This window comes from Nothobranchius furzeri, chromosome 4, assembly GCF_043380555.1.
Source record: "Nothobranchius furzeri strain GRZ-AD chromosome 4, NfurGRZ-RIMD1, whole genome shotgun sequence".
NCBI lineage: Eukaryota > Metazoa > Chordata > Actinopteri > Cyprinodontiformes > Nothobranchiidae > Nothobranchius > Nothobranchius furzeri.
Window position 1 is genome coordinate 82916821 of NC_091744.1, and position 27660 is coordinate 82944480.

General features: G+C 44.3%; 1 protein-coding gene across 1 annotated transcript; it reads right to left on the reverse strand.

Annotated features, from left to right (window-relative positions):
- Positions 1–490: 490 nt before the first annotated feature.
- Positions 491–14525, reverse strand: map1lc3b (microtubule-associated protein 1 light chain 3 beta). The gene is made up of 4 exons (XM_015965204.3): positions 14248–14525; positions 10153–10208; positions 1950–2056; positions 491–1670 (listed from the first exon to the last, which is right to left on the reverse strand). The coding sequence occupies exons 1-4, from the start codon at positions 14285–14287 to the stop codon at positions 1502–1504; spliced, it is 372 nt and encodes a 123-aa protein (XP_015820690.1). The 5' UTR covers positions 14288–14525; the 3' UTR covers positions 491–1501.
- Between the last annotated feature and the right edge of the window lie 13135 nt (positions 14526–27660).

The following is a 27660-nucleotide window of genomic DNA, read 5'->3' on the forward strand; positions in this document are numbered from 1 at the left end:
TCGATATAGCGCCTTCTAGAGTCCTGGAACCCCCCAAGGCGCTTTACAACACAGCCATTCACACACTGGTGGTGAGCTACGATGTAGCTACAGCTGCCCTGGGGCGCACTGACAGAGGCGAGGCTGCCGAGCACTGGTCTCGGATTAATCCGTCATGAAAACAGTATTTTACTGAACTATTTTCTAAAATCTGAACATTAAATTAATGAAATCAGAGCACTCGGCACATGGACGTTTAGCTACTTAAGACATTGTGTTAAAAAGATGCTAATCGCGTGTTTGCATAAGAATGGGACATAAAGACAGTTAACTTATATATTTGGTATACAAACAAATAATTCAGCTTTTGCCAAAGCCACAGATGTCTGAAATCAGGAAAGATGATTAATTCTGCAGCATTTTTTTTAAATAACATTTTACTTTAGTATATTTTAAGAATTTTTACCACAAAATGTAACATTTAGTAAAATAAGGATTAAAAGCAATGAAGTCATTTTTGTCATGTCTATTTATTGTTTACAAAATACCAACATAAATACATAAAGTAGGCTGTGTGTGTGTGTGTGTGTGTGTGTGTGTGTGTGTGTGTGTGTGTAAAAGCAATGGCATCACCTTTCCAAACTGCAGACATTAAAGACGTAAAATCACATGAAATAAAAGAACCGAAACGATAATACCTTAATATAAAGCAGCTAAACTTCAATGTGTTATGATGGCGGTGATGAAGAGGAGGAGCACAACAGCACAGGAAGTGGTGGTGGTGGTGAAGATCTGCTTTCAGACGGGCAGCAGCCCTTAAAAAGCCACAGAGCAGTCACACGACCCCCCGAACCCGGACAGATCCGCTCGGTCCGCTGGGGAGAACTCGGGAACGATGCGAGGAAGAGGACGCGACACCAGACCCAGCTCCCACTGGGTTTCACTCACCACGGTGTTTTAAGTCACCGTCGTCTGACCGCCAAGGCATCGCTTCATAAAGACTTCTATAGATTTTCTGTAAACTACAATCTTGTGTTCTGAGAGCAAAGCGACTTTCAGACATCCGTTACAGGGAAGATGCTTCAGGCTTGGAGGCAGGAAGGAAAAATTAAAAATGCCGGAGCAGGACCGGGAAGGGAATGGTGAGACGCAGCAGATGTTAAAAATCTACTCCAATAAAAATCTCTAATAAAAACAGAACCTGGATCCGGACCCTCTACTCTCTAGTCTCCGATGATCTGATGGATGAGCAGCAGGGAACGGAAACGTATTTACACGGGAGGAACAACACTGAAGTAACAGCCGCCAACCGGAGAGGACAACACCGAGTCGCTGACGGCGTTCTCTAAAATCGGAGGTTCTGGGAGTTTTACAGTTGAGCTAAACCACGATTAAAAGCTCGAGCCTTTTTGGACCTGCACTACCAGACTAAAGAGGTACATGATGGGAACTGTGGGAGGGGAAGACTAGAAACTACAGGTGTCCAATCGCCGGGCCAGATGGAAGAGAGCTGGAAGACCGTTCACGGGGCAGCGCCGAAAGTCTCCTGGGAAGCGTAGACCATGTAGAGGAAACCGTCCTGGTCCCGCTCGCGTTCGTACACCTCAGAGATGGCCGCCGACACGGACACCATGCTGTGTCCATTAACCAGCAGGAAGAAGGCCTGGTTGGAGTTCAGCTGGAGGCGCCTCCTGGTGGACGAGGAGAGAAACAGCTGACGGCTCCTTCCATTTCTGAGGAAATAACCCAGCACCAACCTTTCTACAGCTCTGACCGGCCGATACCGAACAGTCAAATGATGATTTAGTTAAAGCAGCTCTAGAAAACTTTACATTTTCTTCTTTTAAAAGTTACATTTGTGCAGTTATGATCATTAATTCACAAACTTCAGTCTTTTAGAGAAAACACCCAAGTGAAGCTAAACATCAGCTGTAGTGGAGGAGAAGGAGGAGAAGGAGGACGAGGAGTACCTGATGATCTTAATGAGTTCACTCATGTTTACGTGATCCGGCACCAGGAACTTCGTCTTATCCAGGATGGGAAGCTGCTTTTCTCCTTTATATCTCTCAATGATCACCTAAAGGATAACAACAACATTAATAATTATCAAGCTTTGTTGCCACTCAGCTCCATGAACGCTTCACCCGCTGAGCCGTTTTTGAGCCTGAAGCCCCGTCTAGGGATGCAACGATACCACTTTTTTCCTAACCGATACGATACCGATACTTGGATCAGCATACTCGCCGATACCGATTACTTTTTTTTTTTTTTTTACCGTGTCCTGTCTGGCTGTGAAGCAAGCAGAATTGATGTCTGAATGCTGGTGACAAGCCTTACAGATTTATTCTCAGGTGGAGCATCAAAGCGTTTGCTTTTAATGTCACGCCTGATACTTAAAACTTTGTTATTGTTGCTGAATGCTTTGTAATTCCGACCAGACACGGAGACAGAGGTGAAAGAGAAAGGAAAAGAAAAGGTGTGTGTGTGGGGGGGGGGGGGGGGGGGGGGGACAAAAATAAACAATGAACAAGAGTCTGCTTCTAGACCTGCAGAAAAAGACAAAAAAAAGCAAAAGGACACAAAAAAAAGGGACACAACCACAATACAACAAGATCTAGCTATCACTGCGTCAACTTGATGAAAAAAATATATAATCAACATTGCTTAACTGAAGAATCACGATAATAAATCACAGTGCATTAAGTGCCCACCATAGTCTTAAGACGTGTGTTTAACGTGCCCAAGCCCATACTTTTGAGAGCACCATGTGAGCACCTGTGTGTGTACACGCGCTTGTTTATGTAAGGCTTTTCTATAGGAGCGTCCAACAGAGAGTGTGAGGGACCACAGATCCGCCCCCCAAAGATGCGCAGGAGACGGAGGGAGCTCCAAGTCCCAGAGATCCAGGCGCTGCCCCAGAACACAGGAACCCCAAGGAGACTGCAACCAGGAAGGCCCCCGCCCCCCTCGAGAGGCACAGAGGATCGCCCCAGGGGGCCACAACCAGCTGCCGGCAGAGTCCCCGGAGATATCAGCGGCAAGCCCACAGGCCCACCCGCCCGCAGCCTCCCACCCCCTAGCCGGCCGAGCCCGGGACCCAGGGGCGACCACCCCCGCCGGGGACCCAGCAGAGCCCAGGGACCCAGACCCCACCAGGCAGCCACCGGGATCTATCAGGCAGATGCCAAAATCTTAAACCCCCAGACCCGGTTGCCACGAACACTCAGGCAGACCATGGCACAAGCCCCCACACCAGGTGTGGCAGGGGGAGGGGGGACAAAGATCTATATCATCAAGAGAAGTTCCAGGAGAGGGGAGGAGTCAAAGGCCCCACCTGACATATACAGTCATACACAAACACAGTCACACACTCCCTCCCTCATGCTCACACATACACATACAACCCAAGAATTACAAAAATGCACGCCGGACACCCACTCATGCTCCCCATACACACCCTATTCACTCTGGTCCCGGTACTGCTGCACATGGGGTACAACCATCACCGGTTACCAGAGTTTGACCCTTTCTGCTGGGGTGCTGCTGAGCAGGCTCCCCCGCCCAACGCTGAGCACAGCCAGCCCACCACCCCAGACCCCAACCAGACGGCCAGATCTCCCTCCTAGCCTCCAGCCCCAGGAGGCCCAGTGACAACAGAGGTGGCTAAGACCCCTAGTCTCCCTCCGCCTGCTCCAATATAGTGTTGTGTGATCATGAGGTGTATTCCATGGTTGTGGTGAGCGGGCAGTGCGGGCATCATCTGACCTATGCCAGCTGATGCCACCGCACCACCCCACTTACACCCTCAGCCATCAGTGTCTAAGTGCAGTTTAACGCTTCACCCGCTGAGCCGTTTTTGAGCCTGAAGCCCCGTCTAGGGATGCAACAATACCACCTTTTTCCTAACCGATACGATACCGATACTTGGATCTGAGTACTCGCCGATGCCGATTACTGATACCGATTCTTCTACTACACAAAAAAATGCAATGATTTGGAATACAGATTTTATTTTCTTCTCTGCTTTCAACAGGAAAAGACTGTGAGGTAGATAAAAAAAGTGAAATATATGAATGGAAATCATCACAAAACTAAAATATTAGGTGAACAGAAATGACAAGTTACAGTGAAGCCATTTTCAAGCAACTGCATTGGTATCAGTTCCTGGTATCGGTCAACTTTTACCGATACAGATACCAGTATCGTATCGGTATCTGCACCAATACCGATACCAGTATCGGTGCATCCCTAGCCCCGACATGTAAAACTGATCTGAGAACAGCGTCTACGATCCACAGAATCAGATTTTCTGCTCTACATTTTGAAAAAGTCTTTTTTTTTTCTCAGAAGGGCGGGAGGCTGAGAGGACCGGCGACAGGATCAGCCGACATCAGAGGAAGCTGTTTTATTCTTTAAAGGAAGTGGCTTAAACGCTGCAAGACAAAATAAATGACTAAGGTCATCCGAGCAAAGATGTCAGTCAGGAATGTGGAACACGTCGACAAAGGAATAAAAACCTGAAGACCGCTCAAGTTTAAAGATGATCTGAACTTTTCCAGTAAAAATGACTAAATGAGTCCCAGAAATCTTGTGATTTGCTCAGGTGAGACTTTAATAACCCAACATCACCTTAAACCTTTGGGGTGGAACTCTTGCTTTCGGCATTTTTAGTCATTTTTCTGAGCACTGACCTCTGACCTCAGGGTGAACATCTTGTGACATCCACTCCTGGGAAAAAAAGAAAGAAAACGATCGTTTCTATAGCGCCTCTCAAGATAAAACTCACGGGGCGCTTCACAAAAACTTCTAAATATAAAAGATTTTTTCTAAATTATTAAAAGATGAGGAAGATGCCAGATTCTTTAGTACTTTGGGGCCATTTTTAAAGTCTAGGTACCTTTTGTGAAACTAAAGAAACTATTTAAAATTTTATTTTCTGTCTCCAAACAGGATTTAAAGGACAGGGTATCTGCAGGTTTAAGGGAGCCAAATTTAAGACTTTTTAAGACCTTTTTTAAGGCCACTTTGACCAAATTTAAGCTATTTAAGCAAGGCAGCAGTAGCTCAACAGGTTGAGCGGGTAGTCCAGTAATCGGAAGGTTGCAGGTTTGGTCCCGGCTCCGGACATTCTGCTGTTGTGTCCTTGGGCATCACACTTAACCCACCTTGCCTGCTGGTGGTGGTCGGAGGTACCGGTGGCGCCTCTGTCAGTGCACCCCAGGGCAGCTGTGGCTACATCGTAGCTCATCACCATCAGTGTGTGAATCCGTGTGTGTGAATGGATGAATGATACACTGTAGTGTAAAGCGCTTTGGAGTCCTTACTCTGACAGGCGCTATACAAATGCGGGTCATTTATTTTTTTAAATTAAATTTAAGCTATAATTTCCAGCTATTGCCTGGAACCGGTGTTAACCACGCCGCGATCGTGGGATTAGCCATCCAGTTACCATTAAACTTGCACTTCCCCATGGCGCAAGCTCCCACTAGCTTAACCAGCTAACGTGCTCATCTAAAAGTAGCCCCCTTTCACAACCAACTGAATGTGTACGGTTCCGCGTACGGCAACATCGTACACAAAAATGCTGAACACCAACTAGAAATTCACAAAAATTTTATAGAAATAAAAGAATCTTGTTTATTGGGTCTTTGGTCATTTAAAACCTCTGGAAACTGTATTTAAGGACTATTTGTAATTTTTAAGGATTTTTAAGGCCTTAAATTTGGAAAAGCTAAGACTTTTTAAGGGCCCGCAGATACCCTGAAGGAACTCTTTGCAGTTTGGGCTTGCTTTTAGCGCCCCCTAGAGTCCACTTTCATCCACTGTCGTAAAACCGAAAGTGAAACACTCCTCCTCGCAGAGCGTTCGGCTTTTAAACACCTTAAAGGAGTGGAACACTTGTTTAATCAACACATTTGCAGTGGACTCTATAGTAGGACGCCCTGTAAGTTGTTCTCAGGTGGATAAAAATACACCAGTGCATCATTTGTTGGAACTAAAGTTGCCCACATCACAGCGGAGTTGCAGACGGCAGGTTTTGGAGTTGACATGTGGACATCTCGCCCCGGGTTGGCTAACTGCAATGCGACTCAACCACTGACTTGCAACATGGATGTTTTACCTCCACAAATAACACAAGTGTGAAGGAGTTCTGCTGTGTGGCGGTGTTGCTAATGCTAACGTTAGCTTCTACTAGCTGGCACTGCCTCTGCTGATTCCTAGACATTAAAAAAAAACAACAGCCTTCCTATTCATGAGCCAAGATGGATGAGAAGTGACAGTGTGACGTAGATCTGTCAGGTTTCCTAATCCTAGAGTTTCACCGTCTATTTTCCATCAGAAGCTAATGCAGGAGATAGGTGTAGGTAGGGTTGTCACGGTAACCGGTATAGCGGTAAACCCCGGTAAAAAAGTTGACAATAAAAATAACCGTCCAGTTTTTAAAAAAACTATATTATCTCGGTGGGTTTACCGTGGCCGCGGTTTCGGCGCGATGACCCTTACCAGCCACCGTCGCTTCAGCTGAAGTTCCCGCGGCGCGCACACGCACTTTTTAGTTTGCAACGGCACCAAAACTTTGAAGCTGAAATAATGGCCGAAGGAGGAGACGGCAGCGCCCAGGACATCCATCAGCCCTCAAAGAAGACTAAATCGGAAGTATGGGCATATTTTGGATTTCTGAAAAATGCTGAGGGACAGTTAATAGAAGACGGCTATCCCGTTTGCAGAACGTGCAGGAAGCAAGTGTCTGCAGAAGGCAGCAACACTTCAAATCTAATGGCACATCTGCGTGACCATCACCCACGTCTCTACAGCCAGTGCAAGGTAAGTTAACATTAGCATTTTAGCTTAAATGCATGACGTGAGGACTTTTGATTGAGGGAGAATGCAACGAGTCACTATATACTGCAGCCGCAGCGTCCTCTGCCAGCATTTAAACCGTGTCACGGACACCCTGTTGCTGGATGAAGCATCTTATTTGTTGATGATGAAGAGAAATATACAATTAGTTCCTTGTCATTGATTTGTTTACTTATTCAATGCCATTTATACTTGAACATTTGGATTTGATTACATAGTGTAGTAGTTATTTTAGTAATTTGTTTAAAGTGGCTATTTATTTTAAATACATATTTTTTTAAGGTTGACTTGTACAGTGCTCAAGTCAAGTGTGGACTGGAGTTTTAGATTTTCATTTTGATAATGAAGAAAACAAGTATATGAGAAAACAAGTGGTGTTTCTTTGATTTGTTTACATATTGTTTATGTTTTGAATGTTTGGATTTGTGTCATTTAAACCTGCACTGACTACTGTAACACGTTCCAGAAAAAGAAGCTATTTGTTCCTTTACTTGTGAAAAGTTGCACTTTTGCTAAGGCTTTGTGTTATTTTAGGTTTAATAAACACGGTTAAACCTTTTCTAAACTATTTCAGTTTGTGTAGAACAGGCCTATCAATGCTTTCTGAACATATGCAACACCGTTTAAAAAATACCGCGATAATACCGAAAACCGTGATAATTTTGGTCACAATAACCGTGAGGTTACATTTTCATACCGTGACAACCCTAGGTGTAGGAGACTATCATCAAGTTCAGCCTGCATGAAACACAGTGAGCAATTATAACCAGAATAAAATTTATAAATGGGGTTTCTGTGTTCCACACCTTTAATCTAACTGAAGAAATGTCTCCTCAGCCTTCATTAGTTTCTGCAGGAGCAACATATCAGCTGTGTTCACGATCTAAAACCTCCTGGAAACTCCAGCTGTAGCATGTTGGCTTGCCACTTAAATGTAATGGGAGGAATCATGTGACCACGGGGAAAGCGTGTAGCGTGTCGGCCATCCCAAACGCAGAACGCTGGGTGATTACACACAGGCTCTTCGTCCTCCATTCATTCTTTTAGCTTCATCAGATAAATGTTTTCTTAAGTTTCTTCTGAGGCTCCGCCATGATAAAAACGTTACATTAAACGCTAAGCAGCTATAGCTCGTCTGTTCAGAGGTGCAAACATGGATTGCCGGAAAGCGTGACTTTGTGAGATTTCCACGGAGCGGTCCGGAGAGGCTCAGTGTGCTTTTCAGGCCACAGAGGGTGGAGTGACTTTTCATTAACCCTGGAAAGGTTCATTTAGCACATACTGGCTCAGAAAAACATGGAATATGAAAAAGTTACTTGGTCTCCATTTAAACATCCTTACAAAGACAAACGGGGAACAACTTCTGAGGCAAAACATGTCAAACTAGGAAAGAACTTTAGGTGCAAACCAAATAAGGGATGTTTATTTGTCATCAATAATCTTGCTCTGAGACCACGGTTCTCAACTGGAAAAGGGTGGCTAGCCAACTCCGGGTCGGGGGAGAGGTCCTACCTCAAGTGGAGGAGTTTAAGTATCTCGGGGTCTTGTTCACGAGTGAGGGTAGGAGGGATCGGGAGATCGACAGGCGGATTGGTTCGGCGTCTGCAGTGATGCGGACGCTGAGCCGATCTGTCGTGGTGAAGAGGGAGCTGAGCCAGAAAGCCAGGCTCTCGATTTACCGGTCGATCTACGTCCCAATCCTCACCTATGGTCATGAGCTTTGGGTAATGACCGAAAGAACGAGATCGCGGATACAAGCGGCCTGAATGAGTTTCCTCCGTAGGGTGGCCGGGCTCAGCCTTAGAGATAGGGAGAGGAGCTCGGACATTTGGGAGGGACTCGGAGTAGAACCGCTGCTCCTCCGGATCGAACGGAGTCAGTTGAGGTGGTTTGGGCATCTGGTCAGGATGCCTCCTGGACGCCTCCCTGGGGAGGTGTTTCGGGCATGTCCTGCCGGCAGGAGGCCCCCGGGTCGACCCAGGACACGTTGGAGAGGTTACATCTCCAATCTGGTCCGGGAACGCCTTGGGGTCCTGCCGGAGGAGCTGGTGGAGGTGGCCGGGGAGAGGACGGTCTGGAGCTCCCTAGTTGGGATGCTGCCCCCACGACCCGGACCCGGATAAGCGGAGGAAGACGACGACGAATCTGCTCTGTCAGTTTCACCATAAAAGTTGGTGCTGATGGGAGGAACCTCCATCCTCTAGAACAGCGGAAAGGGCTCTGAACCACATTTCAGTTTAATGTGAACCCTGGTGGGCTCTACAGCGGTCTGAGACACAATATCAGATGATGATGATAGGAAGCTTTTAGATGACCGCGGTGCTCATCAGAGGCTGAGAGCTGCAGCCGTGTGGGAGGAAGTTTGGAACGGGAACAACACCAGAACCGACCTGGACAGCGCTGCCAAATTCCAAACCTCATCTCCAACATATTCCTAAACTTATCAAACATTAACATGTGAATCCTCCTCCAAATGTCACCTGATCAGCCAGTCCGACATTTTAAACAACATCCCCTTGTCCCGCTGAGGAACCCTGAGGAACTCCTGGACTTTAACCAGTTGATTTCAGACAAAAGTGGCTCCAAATGTCAGCAGAGCTCAGAAGCAAAAGCAAGGAAAGCTTTTAAAACCTCAGATTTAAGGAATTCTAATGGTAAACTGATCAAATCGACTATAATGACCAATCTCGGCAGCCATCTTTACTTAGCATTAATTCTGTAACTCAACCGTTTGACCATAACTTTTCTATGACTGTTTCTTTCTGCAGATACAAAACACAAAAAAGAAGTCTGAAATCCGTCGGTCAGGCCGCTGCTCCCCCACAGGAAGTGTCTGCATAGAGATGAGTTACAGTGACACAGCACATCTGCCTCTGGTCTCAGCCCTCACCATGACACGGCGGTTTACAACCCCCAGAGAGAACACAGGAAGTGCTCAGCAGACAGGAGGGCCTGACCGGGCGGCAGATGGAGATCAGCTCCGACACTTTATCTGAAAATGATAAACCGAGCAGGTGAAACACGAGGTGCGCTTTGTTTAACGTTGGTTGCTAGGAGACAGCTAACCCATAAACAAATAAACTACAACACTCCCGAGCTGAATCATCCCTCCTTTCTGTTTTCCACTCAGAGGGCTGAAATTTGCTTCAGGAATTCTGGAAAACTCTGGAAAATCCCACTTTAAAGAGATTAGGAGAAAATCTGGCAGCTTAGAAGCAAAACAGATAAAAAGAAAAAGGGATGATTTAATTATCAAACTGTCTGGAAACAGCTGAAAACCCAGACTTTTCTAAATAAATACTCATTACTCACAGGAATCTTGTTAGGATGCTGCTCTCGGATCAGCCTCACATCTTCTACTCGCTGCTCTGTGGGACGACAAAGAGAGACGGGATGAAACCAACAAGGAAGAGCTGAGGGGAAAATCTGTTTTATTTGCATAAAGTCCCGGCATGTCCACAGATTTGGTTAACAAATGTAGACTCCGTGTGGTTCTACAGGTTTGGGTGGTCCACGGCTACAACCTGTTCAGTTTTCCTAAAACCCACTCTGGCTTTAACAACGCTTTCCTAGTGATTCATGGATCGGTGGTCAGAAATTAGGATCCACTTGTCCTGCTGAAAAGTGTTTTCAGTCACTCCAAAAACCACGATGCAGTACTTCATGATAGTTTTTGTTGTCGGCCCAGGCCGCATCTGAAGCTTAAAGAGCAAGTCACCCCCAAATCCACTTTTTTTCTGATAAACTATATAAATATGTGTCTAATCGTGCTGCAGACACGTGTGTCAATAGTTTTACATTTTAGTGCATTTTAGTTAAAATTTAATTTTCTGCCTAAAACTGTCAGTGTTGTGCCGTTGTCAGGTAAAAACTCTGCACTGCATTTGAATATAAATCTGCTATTGGCTAAGACCTGTAGGGCTGTAGCGAAGCCTCGACGAAGTCGACGGCTCGATTCTAAAAATTTGTCGACATCAGATCCGGAAGTCGACGCACCGCGCCCACTTGTTGCATCCCCAGGAGTTTGTAAATAGAGGAGGAATCTGCCTGTTTTTCCTCTAGTTCGCCCTCCTCCGCCTTCACTAACATCTCCGCCAAATACCGAAGACCCGGAACAACGTCCGTCCACTACTAGATTATTTTCCTGTTTTGCCCCTTCGTCTCCCGGCAACGGACAACAACTTCCGGGGTCAGATGCGCTGCTTCGTGCCTACCGCAGATGTAGAAAATCACCGGGAGCGTTTCTCCCTTCATTAAGGAGCTTCTTTCAGACATGAGGAGAGCTGTTTTGGTGCTAGCAGTCTCTCCTCCATGCTGGTCTGTTTGCTGCCGGGTGTTTTTGGTTTATTTAAACTTGGTAACTTGAACTTAATGTTGGTAAAGCTACTGTTAGCATCTTCGCTAACAGCTTCTTGCGTTGGGATAAGCTGTTACGTTTTGGTTTAGAGTTCATCTTTTTTGCGGTGTAGATCTCCCTTTTATTACATTTAGAGTGTTGTGGGTTTTCGGTTTAGTGTAAAATATCACCTGAGTTTGGTTTAACCCGTAAGACCACTCGCCTCACGCACATAAGTGACCAAAACAAAGCAGCATGGAGACACTCCATCTTCTACCACCTCTCAGGCAGCAGCCTGCACTCCCAAGTTCTACATGTCACCAGAACATAACCAACCAACACAATAAAAGCAGTGTTATACAAAATGGAAGGCCTGTAGTGTTTATTCTCTTACAGTAAGAATTTATCAATTTTTTTGAGGAATTTATTTGAGATTTTCTGGTTTTTGTTAATTGTGCAATAGAAAAATAATCATTAGATTAATTTTCTAAATAGTCATTAGAATAGTCGACTATTCGATAAAATAATCGTCAGAATAATCGTTTTAAAAATAATCGTTTACCCCCAGCCCTAATTACCTGGTACCATATGATGTCACAATGTTATTGTGAGCCTGTGTGTGTGTGTGTTTGTTAGCGGCTCTGCCCTCTCGGTCTGCTAGGCAACAGCATTTGTTGCATTTTTCAAACAGGAAGTGGGAGTGGAGTAACACTCTGGTAGGGGGTGACTTGCTCTTTAAATTGGTTTCTTAAACTGCTTAAGATTCCGGTAAACTTTTTTTTCCAACTGACCGTTCACAAACAGTTCGGATCCAAATAAACACACCCGCTGAACTTTGAATGTTCTCTGAGACTAGACAGAACCAACCTGGGACTCGGAGTGTCAGCCCGTTTCAGTTATGCTCAAAATGGCGTCGAACAAACCTAAAATTAAAGGAACAGAAATTCCTTTAATGGAAACTGAAGCCAAGCGATCACTCAGCCGTCAGCTGAAGCTCTGACTTACCGCGGCTCTGCCACAAAGCTAAATGTTTACTCAGGAGTGTCCCGACTGTCAAGAATGTCTAATTCTATCAGCTGATCACAAGCTGCTGCCAGATGTTTGTTTTTTCTGGCGGAAAGTTGATGAAATGTCCCGTGATTCGCCCTGAATGTGTCAGTCTCTCCTGACCAGAAATACAAACCCAAACAGCGTCTGAGTCAAAGTTCAAAACAAAAAGAGGAAAATGAAACTCAGAACGGGAAGAATTGTCCCTGAAGAGTTTTTCTGTTATGTCCAAACCTGGGAATTCTTCAGAAACACCCTGAAGGGTTTTCAGGTCATTAAACGACAAACTGAACAAACTTTCTTCCTCAGGAGTCAAACCTGTAAACGTTCACACGTGAACTCAGAAATAAGAGTCAGCAGAACAGTTTAACATGCACAGGCCTGCCTTAACCTACAGTTTTACACCTGAGGTGGAAATGTACTCAGATCACATTTCTATCATGAGTCATCATAACTTTCTACATCTGAGTGTTCCTGCTGGTCTGGCTGCCCTCACATGCTGCTGTTGTGCCATCCTGGACCAGCTGAGCCATAAGTCGGTTATTCTTAGTCATTCCAGGAAAGTCGTTTCCAGAGTTGCAGGCAACAGGTTCACATTTCTGTTTCCAATCACACAAACTTGTGTTTTCACTCATTTGCAAGAGCAGGGAGGAAAACATGTTTAACACACAGGTAAACACATCTGTAGATGTTTTCCTGAAGTGGTGTAATTCCCCTGGCTGTCTGCTCCACCTGTCATGTCACTAGACTTGTTTTATTTCCGTTCTGAAACAACGCTCGAGACACACCGATTAGACGGCCGATACCAATTTAGATTTATCTCAAAAGATGCTATGTAATGAGATAATCAGATTAACGTTAAATTAAGATTCTGCGTAGAAATGCACAAAAATAAAATAAATATGTGTGTGTGTATAGACAATATGAAGCATCATCTACTGACTCTGTTATCTGGTGAGAAAAAAACAAGCCAGTTTGGTTTTTAATAAATACTTAGTGCTAATTTGCACCACTATGACAAATCTTTCACGTGGACATTTTACTCCAGTAATGCTAATTTGTAAATTAGACTTGTGAAAAAGATTGTAGTCTATTGAACACATTTGAGATACAATGGGAATTATCTTAAATGAGTAGTGGCAGGTCAAAACTGCATAAAAAATTGGTATCAGCTCAACAAACTTTATAAGTTTAAATGTAAATAAGTAAAATGTCTCACCTGGAAGTTCAAAAAAAGTTGAGTTTACAGAGGAAGGGGGGCCAACTCATTGGCACTTAAATAGATATACACATCCATCTGTCATTATATATATATATATATATATATATATATATATATATATATATGACATAACTAACCCTAACCCAAACATATTTAAAACAATGCATAAATTAACCAATCATCTGAAAAATCACAACAAACCGATGATATAGTTTCATTACATGAAATGTTGCCATATCTACAACCTAATTACCACAAATGGGTAAACAATGACTGCTGTGTTTCCAGAACAACGCAGGCCTCTCATCCAGCTCTAAACCAAACTTTAATCCCATCTGCATGACTGATGGGGCCTAATTACCCCACCAAACTAACTCAAACAGATATAAAGTCCACATGGTTTCATTTGGAGCTGGCTGAACTCCTCTTTTCTCCCCTGAAACTGTCCCATCCCCCAATCCTGCAGCTCTCCTCCCAGCTCAGCTGCATTTCGACACCTCTTTGTTTTTCTGCTGCTCTGATTCAAGGCAACGCCGAGGAGGAACCAGCCAGCTGCTCCTTTCCTTCTGTCCAACATCTAAACCCGACAGGAGACGTTAGCGACAGTCTGAGGAAACCAGGGCAGGCCTCGGCTCCTGGTTTTAACCACCTGACAGAAGTAGCTCGGCTAAAGTCAGCGATTTAAACCCCCAAACAGCGACGTGACACGTTCAAACACCCGCTGGGATTTACCACGGTTACACAACAACACAAACTAAACGAACAGATGAGTAAAAACGCGGTTTAAAGGGGATAGACCTACCGAACGTCCTTCTTTGTTTGAATGTTTTCTCTGATGGCATTTTGCGTCAGTCAGCAGCTAACGGCGCTAAAAACCGGAGTCGCGGCGACGTTAAAGCAGCTCAACGTAATTAAAACTGTTTTCTAACGTCTCCGGGGCCGCTGGTTCGGTAGCTGCTCGGTTAAAAAGTCACTAAAACGAAGAAGAGTTTGGTGGTTTTGACGTCGTCGCTTGCTTCCTGCCTTGCTCACTCCGTCGGTGTTTTTGATCAGGACGAGGCGAGCAAAACAAACCTGTCAGCTGACCTGGGACGTCACTGTCCAAACAGCCAATCAAATGCAGCTAAGTGAAACCATTTAAACATACCGGTAGTTTATCATAAATATTTCTATTCTGACGTTGAAAACTGTAGTTTATTATTTTTCACTTTTATATGATTCTGTTCACTTTTGTATTTTTGAATTTTACCACCTTATTTTTTTCTTTATATGCTTATTTTTAAATGAATCAGCTCATCCCAGCTGAACCGGATAGCCTAAGCTTGGTAAGTCCGCCCATCTACGTGGGTCCCGTACTGCCCCCAAAATGAACAGGAGTCTATGGGGGCAATGGTGGCGCAGGAGTTGAGTGCTCACGCGTAATCGGAAGGTTGCAGGTTCGAGCCCCGCTCAGTCTGTCGCTGTTGTTGTGTCCTTGGGCAAGACACCTAGCCCACCTTGCCTGCTGGTGGTGGTCGAAGGGACCGGTGGCGCCAGTGCTCGGCAGCCTCGCCTCTGTCAGTGCGCCCCCAGGGCAGCTGTGGCTACATCGTAGCTCATCCCCACCAGTGTGTGAATGTGTGAATGACTGATTGTGTTGTAAAGTGCCTTGGGGGGTTCCAGGACTCTAGAAGGCGCTATATCAAATACAGGCCATTTACCAAAAGTTATTTTCTGATCCATCCATCTGCTTATCCAGGGTCAGGTCACGGGGGCAGTATAAACAGGCCCAGAATTCCCTCTCCCCAGTCACTTGGGCCAGCTCCTCTGGGGGAACCCTAAGGCGTTCCCTGGCAACCCGAGAGACATAGTCCCTTCAGCGTGTCCTGAGTCTTCCTTTGGGTCTTCTGGTTGGATGTGCCCATAAAACCTCACCAGGGAGGCGTTCAGGAGACATCCTGTGCCAGAGCCACCTCAACAGGCTCCATGTGGAGAAGCAGCAGATCTACTCCGAGCTCCACCCGGAAAGGGGTAGACCCAGCCATCCTGCACAGAAAACACATTTCCACCTCTTGTATCCGCGATCCACATTCCAACCCTCATTTATGATCCCTACCCAAAGCTTCTGACCAGCTGCGTTCTGCACACGGCCACAGCAACATTTTCTAAGTTTCTAAGTGGCGTCACCAAAAATATACAATTAACACACAGTCGTTCGTGTCCGTTCATTTTCTCTCAGGTAAGTTCTGTCTGTATTTGAGCATGACGTGTGGACGCGCTCGCTCTGCAGCGCTCGTCACTGGCGCAGCCGAGCGGCGCACGCTCTGCATTTTTTTGTGGTCAGTAGATCAATTTGATCTGCTGGTTAAAAAGTTACTTGTGAGGTGAAAAAGAAGGGAGCAGGCAGGAGTTTTTCTGGAGGACTGGGAGACGCAGGAAGGTCAGAGACAGACAGGACAGGAAAACAGGAAAATAAAAACCAAGAAAACAAAATAAAGTTCTTAAAAAGAAAATGTAGGTAGATTGATCCCACTACACGTTTGTACCCGTATAAAGCAATAATTTATCAGCATGTAGTTTTTATGTAGTTACTACAGTTCAGATCATCTTCAAAACTCCGGCCCATGCCCAGGGGCGTACCCAAGCATTTTGGGGGCCGAGGCAAAGTAGACCCCTGCCAGGTATTTTAAGTTGAAGTGCTATCTGTTTTTATATTAGACTTTTTATATTTGCAATAAAGTCCAAAAGTGAATAATTTATGTTATTTATTACTTGATTGTTCAAGCTACCTCACAGAAGTGATCTGTTGTTAAAAATTGAAATAAAAAGATAATTAAATTAAAAAATAAGGAACATTCTGGAAATGTTTATTTCTTTTCTTTTTTTTATGTATCGAAAGTATCGGATCGGGACTCGGTATCGGCAGATTCTCAAAATCAAATGACTCGGACTCGAGGGCAAAAAAAAACCTGATCGGGACATCCCTAGTTTTTACACAACACGTCGTACTTTTTATTGTGTTGTTATTGATGTTTGTTGTCCCTCGGGGTTGCTGCAGGAGGACAGGTATTTATGAGGAAAACGAAATACAGTAAATAAATGTTTTGTGGTCAGTATAATTTGACATAACCACGACAAACATGCTTTCTCGACAATCCTTGTTATTGTGTGAGAAAATAAAGTTTAGAAATGAAAACGGATGTGTGTTGATAGGGGAACAGCTGCAGAGCCATGTCTGCGCATGCACCGTGAGCGGTTCTGGTGCTGTTTGGGCCGCAGCCGCTCGCAGCGCTGCTTCAATAGTTATCCTCCTAGTTTTTGTCTGAAGTTTTGAAAAGTAATTTTGAATAAAACTTGAAGAATAACTGGAAATTGCTTGCTCATTTTAAGAAGTCTTTCATATTTTATAACATTTATTATTTGATATAATGGTTTACAAACACAAAAGGGTCATTTATTAGAGTACTCGATTACAAAAATGTTCGATAGCTGCAGCCCTAGTTGTAATGCTCGATTTCTGCTATTTCAGATTTTTTGTTCATGTATATTATTTACATTTTCTATTCAGAAACTTCTGAAGAAAAATCAAATGCTTTTTTATTACAGTTATGCTGTTTTGGTTTAAAATCCCAATTATAAACGACACACCAGCTTTAAAGGGACTTTACGGAGTTTGAATTTTTATGCTCGCGATCGCCCCCTCAGGCCAAAAGCGTAACGGCAGCTTCAATAGTAGGCTCGTGCATGAGGTGTGCATGCTGTACGTGCACACTCCTTAACGAAAATAACAGCTGAGACAGTCCCTTGTGTGTGTGTGTGTGTGTGTGTGTGTGTGTGTGTGTGTGTGTGTGTGTGTGTGTGTGTGTGTGTGTGTGTGTGTGTGTGTGTGTGTCCTGGAGGACAGAGGACAGGAGAACGCGCAGCTAATTAAATAATTTGGTTCTGTACCTTTCTCTTCAGCACAGCCGACAAAGGTTTATGATGGGTCAGTCCTCCTGCATGCTCAGATCATTCCCTTCCCTTGCTTGAAAAATTGTTCCAAAATGAAAGTTGAACCCACATCTTTTTTATCTGTGAATTCAATGCCGTTCGGCGAGTCTCAAATAAAAATTTGGGCATCTTACTGTAAAAAAATATACCATTAATGTAAAAAAGAAACTCTAAATGAACTATGTTCACATCCAGAATCAAACCCAGGTCTTCTGCATGGGAGTCAGGCGTCTTACTAGGTGCAGCTAAAATCAGAATCAGAAGTTTTTATTGCCATATGTGTGCCAAGTCACAACATTAGGAAATTGCTGCGGTATTTTGGTGCAGAAGGTAAGATAGAAAAAAATCAAGAGATAAGCAAATATAAGAACTAATAAAACACTCATGATAAAATTATTAATGTAAAAAGTGGCAAGAATTAGAGAAGCAGCTATCTACTCCGTGTAGGCATGGACGTAATTTTGGGGGGGGGGACAGGGGGGACATGTCCCCCCCACTTTTTCCAAAGTCAAGTTTTGACCCCTGCACTTTTTACCATCTAAAAACAGTATTACGCTATATTAAATTGACACTGGTTGAGCTCTAGGACCAAGTGGAAAACAACCGTTTGTGTTGAAGCCTGTTTCCCATTAGAACATACTGTAAAGATTACCCCCCTCCCCACCCCCTACCCCCATGCACCCCCCCCCCCCCCCCCACACACACACACACACACACTTCTAAAGTGAAAATTACGTCCATGCGTGTAGGTATTAATCTGAGTGTTTGTTGAATGGTTCAAGCACAGCATCGGGTCACGTGACTGGGACCAATCAACTTGAGTGGGCTGCCCTAGGATTTTCATTCAAAAGTCCAACTGCAGAGGGGAAGAAACTGTTTTTGTGGCGAGAGGTTCTGGTCCGAATGGATCTGAGCCTTCTGCCAGATGGGAGCGAGTCGAAGAGACTGTGTCCAGGGTGAGACGAGTCAGCTGTTATCCGACCTGCACGCCTCAATGTCCTAGAGGTGTACAGATCTTGAATGGAGGGGAGTTTGCAGCCAATGACCTTCTCTGCAGAGCGCACGACACGCTGCAGCCTCTTCTTGTCCCTGGTGGTAGCTCCAGCGGACCACACGGTGATGGAGGAGGTGAGGATGGACTCGATGATAGCGGTGTAGAACTGCCTCATTGACTGTGGTGATAGGTTGAATTTCTTCAACTGCCTCAGGAAGTTCATCCTCTGCTGGGCCTTTTTTCTGATGGTGGTGATGGTGGGCTCCCATCTGAGGTCCTGGGTGATGGTGGTGCCCAGGAAGCGACATGAGTCCACCATCGTGATGGGAATGTCAGACAGGTTTAAGGGGGGGATGGGGTGTGTGTGTTTCCTAAAGTCCACAACAACCTCCGCTGTCTTCTGGGTGTTTAGCACCAGGTTGTTGTGGCTGCACCAGGACACCAGCCGTTCAGCCTCCATTCTGTAAGCGGACTCATCCCCATCAGAGATGAGTCCGATGATGGTGGTGTCGTCAGCAAACTTAATTAGTTTGACAGACTCATGCTTGGAGGTGCAGCTGTTGGTGTACAGGGAGAAGAGCAGAGGGGAAAGAACACAGCCCTGTGGTGAGCCGGTGCTGATGGTCCGTTGGTCCGAGACATTCTTCCCCAGCCTGACTTGTTGTTTCCTGTCTGTCAGGAAGTCAGTGATCCACCTGCAGATGGGGTCAGACACGTTCATCTGGGACATTTTGTCTTGGAGGAGGTCTGGCAGGATTGTGTTGAATGCAGAGCTGAAGTCCACGAACAATATCCTGGCGTAGGTACCTGGGGAGTCCAGATGCTGCAGGATGAATTGTAGAGCCATGTTGATTGCGTCGTCTACAGACCTGTTTGCTCTGTATGCAAACTGCAGGGGGTCCAGGAGGGGGGCTGTGAGGGTCTTGAGGTGGGGGAGAACTAGGTGATCAAATGCCACAGGTCTGTAGTCATTTAGTCCAGTGATTCTTGGTTTCTTGGGGACAGGGACTATGGTGGAGATCTTGAAGCAGGCAGGCACATGAGATGCCTCCAGTGAGGAGTTGAAGATGCTCGTAAACACTGGGGCCAGCTCTTCAGCACAGTGCAGGAGCCACGCCATCAGGGCCTGGAGCTTTTCGTGTGTTAAGAGACCTGAACTGCTTCTTTACATCTGCTTCATGAATGTGTAGATTTGTGGTGGAGGTGTGTGATGTGAAGTCCTCATGGGTGGGGAGTGAGGGGGAGGGTGATGAAGGTAAATTCCACAGTGATGGCTCTAGTGGGGAGTGGCTGACCAATGTCTCTATTGTTGGGGCTGGATGAGGAGCAAGGCCTGCCTGATGGCTCATCAAACCGAAATTGTTTAGGTTGTTTGCCAAGAGCAGATTATCGGTGGAGGCGGGGGTTCTGGGTTTGTAGTTGGTGATGTTCCTGAAACTTTTCCACACAGAGGTTGGGTCGTTTTCAGAGATTTGCTGCTGCATTTTGTCATGATGCTGGTGTTTTGCTTTGACCAATTCTTTGCTGAACCTGTATTTAGTGTCTCTGTGGGAGTCATTGTCCCCCCTTTTAAATGCATCTCTCTTTTCTAACCACAGCTGTTTGAGTTTAGGGGTAAACCAGGCTTTGTCATTGTTATAACTCACCCTGGCAGTGATGTCCTTTATATCTGTAACATTTATATCCTTGATGACAGCTGAAACAACGTTCAAAGAACGGTTCAGAGCAAAAAAGGCTATTTTGTTGCTAATTTGCAGGAAATATCTAGAAGAAAGTTCTACAGAAAGTAGCTAAGGGTCCTCAGAAATGTAGCTAGCTTTGTCACTAGGCGTTAGGAACAGCGACAAAGTGGCACTGCCTCTCTCTCTGCTGCTAAAGCTACAGATAGCAAATGCTACGGGCGATGCCTGAGCGTGAACGCGCATGAAGCAGCCTGCTCGACCCGAGCATCTCTCTTTTTCTGTGATTTTACAGAAAAACAGGCAATCACAGTAAAAATGCCAGGGCTCATTCTACAGGACCAAGGCATTGCAGGAGAATGTATGAAGAAGACATTTATTATTTCTATACATGTTTTGGCTGTCAAACTTCCATAATGCCCCTTTTAAATGTTAATAGCCCAATAAAACCAGAGTTATACGTAAAATAATTAAATCTCAGACCATCAGAAAGATTGTGATCTTGACCACTGTCTTGATACAGGAATCTTTAATCAAGTGTTGTACTTGTTCACATGCACTTAGCCCCTTTATTATGGTATGTGTGATGTGAACTTCCCTCCCAGGGTGGAGGTCTGCACTCTGACTGCTTTCTAGTTTTTATTAGCTAGTTATATTTCTTGAGTGAGTGTTTAATTTTAATACTGTACCAAGTTGTGCTTGCAATTTGTGACAATTCATGGTGTGTTTGTAGATCATCAATTGCAGTTTGTCAAAATAAGGGGGGCCCAGAACATTATCTTGCATAGGGCCCCCACAATGCTAGAAACGGCCCTGGCTACAGGACAACAGGGGGAATATCCCACATCCCTCTTGCTTTAGAGTAAACCTGCTGCAGCCAACGGATCAACAATTCTGTCTGCTTCAACTACAGGCAGGTAAGAAAAATCACAAATGAATCAAAAGAAGCATAAAGTGTGTTCATGCCATGGAAAAATCCTTTTCCCTACAATTGTTATCATTGTCCAAGGAGGACTTCCTTGTGCTTTTTGACAATGGTTTATAATTTTGGTCCTTTAAGAATTAGTTTGTCTTTTAATGTATTCGACAAAAAAAATTAATCACATCAAGTATTTTACAACAAAAAAGAAGAACAACATTGCTTTAACCCATTAACATATGTTGCCATTAAAACATTCAGCATTTTCCTTTTAGTTAGTACAGGAAGTGGGAAACAGTCTGGAGGAAGAAGCTGCAGGTTTAATTTCTGTCCAGCAGGTGGAGAACTCGGCCCACCTGTTGCTGTTCCAACATCTCTGAGCTCCTCAAACTGACTTCAGATCAGATGTCTTTATTGTAGGAAGCTTCAGCAGGATGCAGGAGATCGCCGCGTGTTTAGTAAAGATCTCCCATCACTTTGTATTTTTAGGTCATCCGAGTTGGTGCTGTGAACCCTTCAGCATAGACCTTCACCTGAAACCCCCCAGCCAGTGCTCAGTCAGGTGTGTGTGTGTGTGTGTGCATGTGTGTGTGTGTGTGTGTGTGTGTGTGCAGGAGTCCGCCTCCAGCTGTGTGTGTGTCTGGACCAGAAATGAAGTCAGTTAGAAACAACCTTTGACAGTCAGACTGTATATTTGTCACCGTGCATGTGTGTGTGTGTGTGTGTGTGTGGGGGGGGGGGGGGGGGGGGGGGGCACATATGTGTGTGTGTGGGGGTGTATGTGGGTGCATGTGGTGGTGCGTGTGTGTGTGTATGTGTGCAGGAGTCTGCCTCCAGCTGTGTATGTGTGTGTGTGGTGGTGGTGGCGGTGGTGTGTGTGTGTGTGTGTGTGTGTGCGTGTGTGTGTGTGCAGGAGTCTGCCTCCAGCTGTGTGTGTGTCTGGACCAGAAATGAAGTCAGTTAGAAACAACCTTTGACAGTCAGACTGTATATTTGTCTCCGTGTGTGTGTGTGTGTGTGTGTGTGTGTGTGTGTGTGTGTGTGTGTGTGTGTGTGTGTGTGTGTGTGTGTGTGTGTGTGATAACTCACCCAGACAGGAGTTTTACTGTGTGTTTGAGTTACAGGACACTCGTACCCTACGATCAAATATTAGCTGTCAATATATGCCCCCCTCCCTGCTCGCCCTGCTCATTAGGAGGTGGTGTTGTGGCTTCATGCTTCTCGCCAGGAGGCTCCACGAGCACCTCAGTCAGCTGTACAGATGGATCAACGGTTCAGCTGGGTGATAAGAAATGTTGACGCTGCTGTTGCAGGGAGGAACAGAACACGTGTGGCTATTAACCACTAGGAGGAGGAGGAGGAGACAGAAACCATACATCCATGCTGTCACATCAGAGGAAGGGTTAGATCATCGCCTCCATTTAATGCACAATTCCAGCAGACTTCAGCCAAAGGGACTTTAAAAACTGGCTGCATGGTGGCGCAGTGGTTAGCACTGTTGCCTCGCAGCACGAAGGTTGCAGGTTCGAAACTCGGCTGCGGCCTTTCTGCGTGGAGTTGCGTGTTCTCCCCATGGGTTTCCTCCGGGTACTCCGGTTTCCCCCACAGAACACAACATATCCTAGAAAACTGGGCACAAATTGTAAGTCGCTTTGGATAAAAGCGTCTGCTAAATGAATAAACAAACATAAACAAAAACCAAACAACGGTGTCACTTTTTTCCCAGATCAGGACATTCACAAATGTTTTCTGCTGGTTTGTGTGATTTATTTCTCTGACAATCCACAGGTGAAAATCAGCCTTTTATGACTAAATTTGGCACCTTTACAGCAAACGATGGATTCAAAATGATGCTGATTGTTGTGCATTGTCACTTTCAATGATTAAAAGAAAGCAGAGTGTAAATTAACAAAGAGGGAGCAGTTAAGAGTGAATAAAAGCAGGAAGGGGCAGGGTTTTATCTTATTTTTAATCCGTGAGGAAACACTCTGATCCACGGATTCAAGGAGCCACATTTTGTTCATGAGATCTTATTTTTATCAAAAATACTTAAAATCTAAATCATAAAAGTAATTATTGATAACGTTCATGCAAATGGTGCAATTTAATAAGCAAATTTAAAACTTCAAATGTCTTACTTGATGAAGGTTAAATACTGTTGTTTCTTCAGAAGAACCAGAACATCATTACTGAAGAATCAAGCTTGATCACCACCTGCTCCAGCAGAACTTCAGCCCAGAAACCTTCTACACTTCCTGGACTTTGTGTCCAGATCTACTTCCTTTAAGCAGCTGAGCTGCAACTCGAAGCGAGGCAGCAAAACACGCGAGGAGAAGAAACGCAGCAGCCGCCTGAAGAGTAATGAGACCGCGGCCCTTCAGTCTTCAGTGGACGTTCTGTCGGCTGTTTTATATGTCAGAGGATAATGAAATCCTGCTGCTAAAGCTCCGCTGACCTTTGTTAAGTCACCTTGTATCCAGATGATATCCAGCTGTTTTCCTTCCACCAGCAAGCAGCATCCTCACCCTGCAACTTGAGGGTTAAATGTGAAGTTTTCTTAAAAAAAAATTTGTTTTTTTTAAAAGTCTGAAAAGAAAACATAGTATGTCACTTTATAAATGATCAAATCAATAAAAATGAGTAAAATCATTTATGTAGGGGGATTAAAATCTATATTCAACAAACATGACGCTAAATTTAAGGATTCTTTTAATGAGTGTAAATATAGTTTTCATTTTCTGTTATGTAAAAAACATGCAAGTTTTTATGGTTGGGCTCAAAAAAATACTTATATTTAATTTAAAGTTTATAAACAGCAGGAAAAAGACACATTGTGAATGATTTAAATTTTCTTTGGGATTTTTATCAACCTTTATTACTGCAAACATGATAATGTAGCCTGAGCCGATGAGAAAACATATTTATGATAAGTTCATAACCCAAATTTTTATTTCTTATTTTACTATAATTTTCAGTTTTTCTTTCCATTCAATAATACACATTTTCCTCATTGAGTATTATATTTATCAGTATTAGTTATTATTGTTGTTGTATATATCTGATAGCAAATTATTTAAGTTTAAAAATGTTGGGAAATGTTTCACAAAAAGGCACAATTTAGATTTTTGTTCGTCTTAAATTTTTTCACGTAATTATTGTAAATTTATGTGCAAAAAAACAAACAAATGAAATCTAAACACAAGCATAAACCCCACCCCTCTGCTAAAAACCCGTGACACATTTCTGCCACCTCTAGATCCGGCCCTGTGCACATCAGAGCAGAACTGGTTTGGCTCAGATTTTTGTTTCCGTCTGTCTTTTCTGAGCTTGAGTGAACAGCAGAAGCATCACTTACAGCGTGAGTTTATATGCTCTAAAGCTTCTTTGTCCCCCTGATGGATTCTTGGTAGAAACCAAACCACAACCAATCAAAACCTTCCTTCATCACATAATCCTGTGAGGAAGGATCCTCCTTTGGCTGTTTGCTGCTGCGTGTCCTCTCAGATTCAGAAAACTCAAGAGGAAATCAGTTTTTTATCACCCTGAAAACATCTCTTCTTTTTCTCGATGTACGACAATTAAAGCAAACAGAGAAAAATACAAAAACATTCTTCTCCGAGTGTTTACTGTAAAATCCTCACCATTCAATTCAGTTTAACCATCAAGATTGAAACCAATTATTTATTTGTTTACTCAGATAATTCTTCAAGTCTTCGTGCTCCTGTGCTTCTTAACAATAATCATAACAGGGTATCCGGGGGTCCTTAAAAAGTCTTAAATTTGCTTTTCCAAATTTAAGGCCTTGAAAATCCTTAAAAATGACAAATAATCCTTAAATACAGTTTCCAAAGGTCTTAAATTACCAAAGACCCAATAAACAAGATTCTTTTATTTCTATAAGATTTTTGTGATTTTCTAGTTGGCGTTCAGCATTTGTTGTGTACGATGTTGCCGTAAGCGGAACCGTACACATGCAGTTGGTTGTGAAAGGGGACTATTTTTAGATGAGCACATTAGCTGGTTACGCTAGTGGGAGCTTGCACCATGGGGAAGTGCAAGTTTAATGGTAACTGGATGGCTAATCCCACGTTCGCGACGTGGTTAGCACCGGTTCCAGGCAATAGCTGTAAATTATAGCCTAAATAAAACTTTTAAAATAGCTTAAAATTTGGTCAAAGTGGCCTTAAAAAGGTCTTAAAAAGTCTTAAATGTGGCTCCCTTAAACCCGCAGATAGCCTGCATTAGTATTTCTGCTATTTGTTTAATTATTTACTCCTTGGCTGACTGACTAAAAGTCTTATTTTGTTAAATGGACTAAAGTACGTAGAAGCCTTCCGTATTTCTGCGGGAACATGAGCTGGTGCACAGAGATGAAGTTTTTGCACAATAATTTCTTTTGTTTGGGTGTTTTGTGACTCGGCAAACATCTCTTTAAGGTGTGCTTGTGGGTTAGGATTTAGCCGTGTTGTGGGGGCTTAGTTTGTGTTAACATAAATCCATCACACTCCCTGGATCGGATGATTTTCTAGTTTCTGGGTCCGGTACAAAAATGTGAGTTTGTTATCAGGATCTGGGTCAATCCGTCATGTTTGCTGGATTTAGTCACGTTTTATAAACGGAGCTAACAAGTCTGTTTTTTTAGTAACTTTAGTGCAGATTTGTGTGCCCAGATACCAGAAAACGACAATAAAATCAGCAAAACCGGACGATAGAAAAACTAATACTTACGTCTGTGTCTCCATTTTAATTCATTTGCTTCCCATCAGTAAAAACCTGAACGTAGATTTAAAAATGTCTGAAACCATCTCCCCTGTTCATGAGTGATGTGAGGGCCACAAATGGCCCACGAGCCACACCTTTAACCCCCAGGCTGTCGACTATATAACCTGACAAAATACAGAAAGACAATGATGTCATCATTAACCTCACACAGATTGTGTGTGTGTGTGTGTGTGTGTGTACTTGTTTTTATTTGCTTAAGTGGACACATTAACTTTGTCACATTGTGGGGACATCTGGCTGGTGCACACAATGGTGAAATACACTAAAACGTGGTTTTAGAGGTATGGTGTGAATTAACTTTTGGTTTAGATTAGGATTAGGAATAGAACCGCATTGGTTAAAGTCAGGGTTAGGCATAGTGGAGTCCCAAAAATGAATGGAAGTCAATGGAGGTTCCACACAAGGACACAGAGACGCGTGTGTGCGTGTACGGTTTGAGACGTCTCTTCCAGGAGAAGTGCTGCAACAGGAAACACTCAGGATTGTGGCCTTTTTGGTTGCGCTGTTGCCAAGACAACAGCAATTAGAAAATACTAGGTTACCAAGCTGAGAGCGGCTCCGTTTCTATAGCAACCAAGGTCAGGGAGAAGACTGCGAGTTTACCTGATTCTCAGGAATGAGACGGATACAGAAACATATTTGTCATTGCACTAAACAGGCAGTGTTCCGAACCCGTTCGCAGCAGGAAGTGGAGTCAGCCCGGGACACGATTCCAGACGGTTTTCCACAAGCGACCCGCTTACAGGGCTCACAACGTGCTTTGTGGTCGCGTCCACGTGGGCCTGACTGCTCCTGCTGGGTTCACTTCCCATAATTAGCTGATCATCACAGCTTGTTGTCACACACCAGCTTACACAAACACACCTTAATGACATCACACGGCCTCAATAAGCCCCGACCTGCAAAACCACTTCTACTCTACAAAACAGGCACTGATTTTATGTCTTGTTGTGTTTCTAAACACCTCGTTCTTCTGCTTTAACCCCGACACACACACACACACACACACACACACACACACACACACACACACACACACACACACACACACACACACACACACACACACACACACACACACACACACACACACACACACACACACACACACACACACACACACACACACACACACACACACACACACACACACACACCACTGCGGTGTGTAACCAGAGGCAGGAGGAACACTTAATCCCCCAGCACCTGCTTTCTGCCCAGCGTTGGCCGGTGCAGCTGCCCCGCCGGCTGCACCTTTTGCCCCGGTGTTTTTATAAATGCCTGCTTTTCCTGCGTATTTGCATATTTGCAGATTTGTTTGTATCCGAGCGTCATTAATATTACATTTGAACCAAGCAGATGGCCTTTGGTGTGGCGAGCAGATGGATGTAGCATAGAACAGCCGTGTTATGAACCTATACACTGCAGAACAGACTGTCGGCATCAGCGCTCGGTTTAAATACGAGGACACGTGCACCGTGTCCATCATCGTAACTCTCAGGGTGCACACACTCCTACAGGAAAAACCCTCCATCTAAGGGTCCGTTTAAAGAGACCTTCCGCTCGCAGTCCTGCTACACCTAGAAGACAATAAGCAATGCCGTTTGACGGCTTTATGAGATGAAGATCTGATCTAACTGCTAAAACTTTAAGAAATAAATTCATGTTGGTAAAAATGGCAAGAATTTTATTAGATTAGAATATTTACAGTCGGAAATAAACAAAAAAAAAGTAAAAACCTAAAATTAAAGAGGGAGCTTTTGTTGGGCAGCTGGACGAGGAGCCACAGGACGGCCTCCTCTACCTGAATGTTCATGGCAGGAGAAAGAAAAACACCTCTGGCTCCTTCTAAGAGGTCCGTGAACCTGCAGC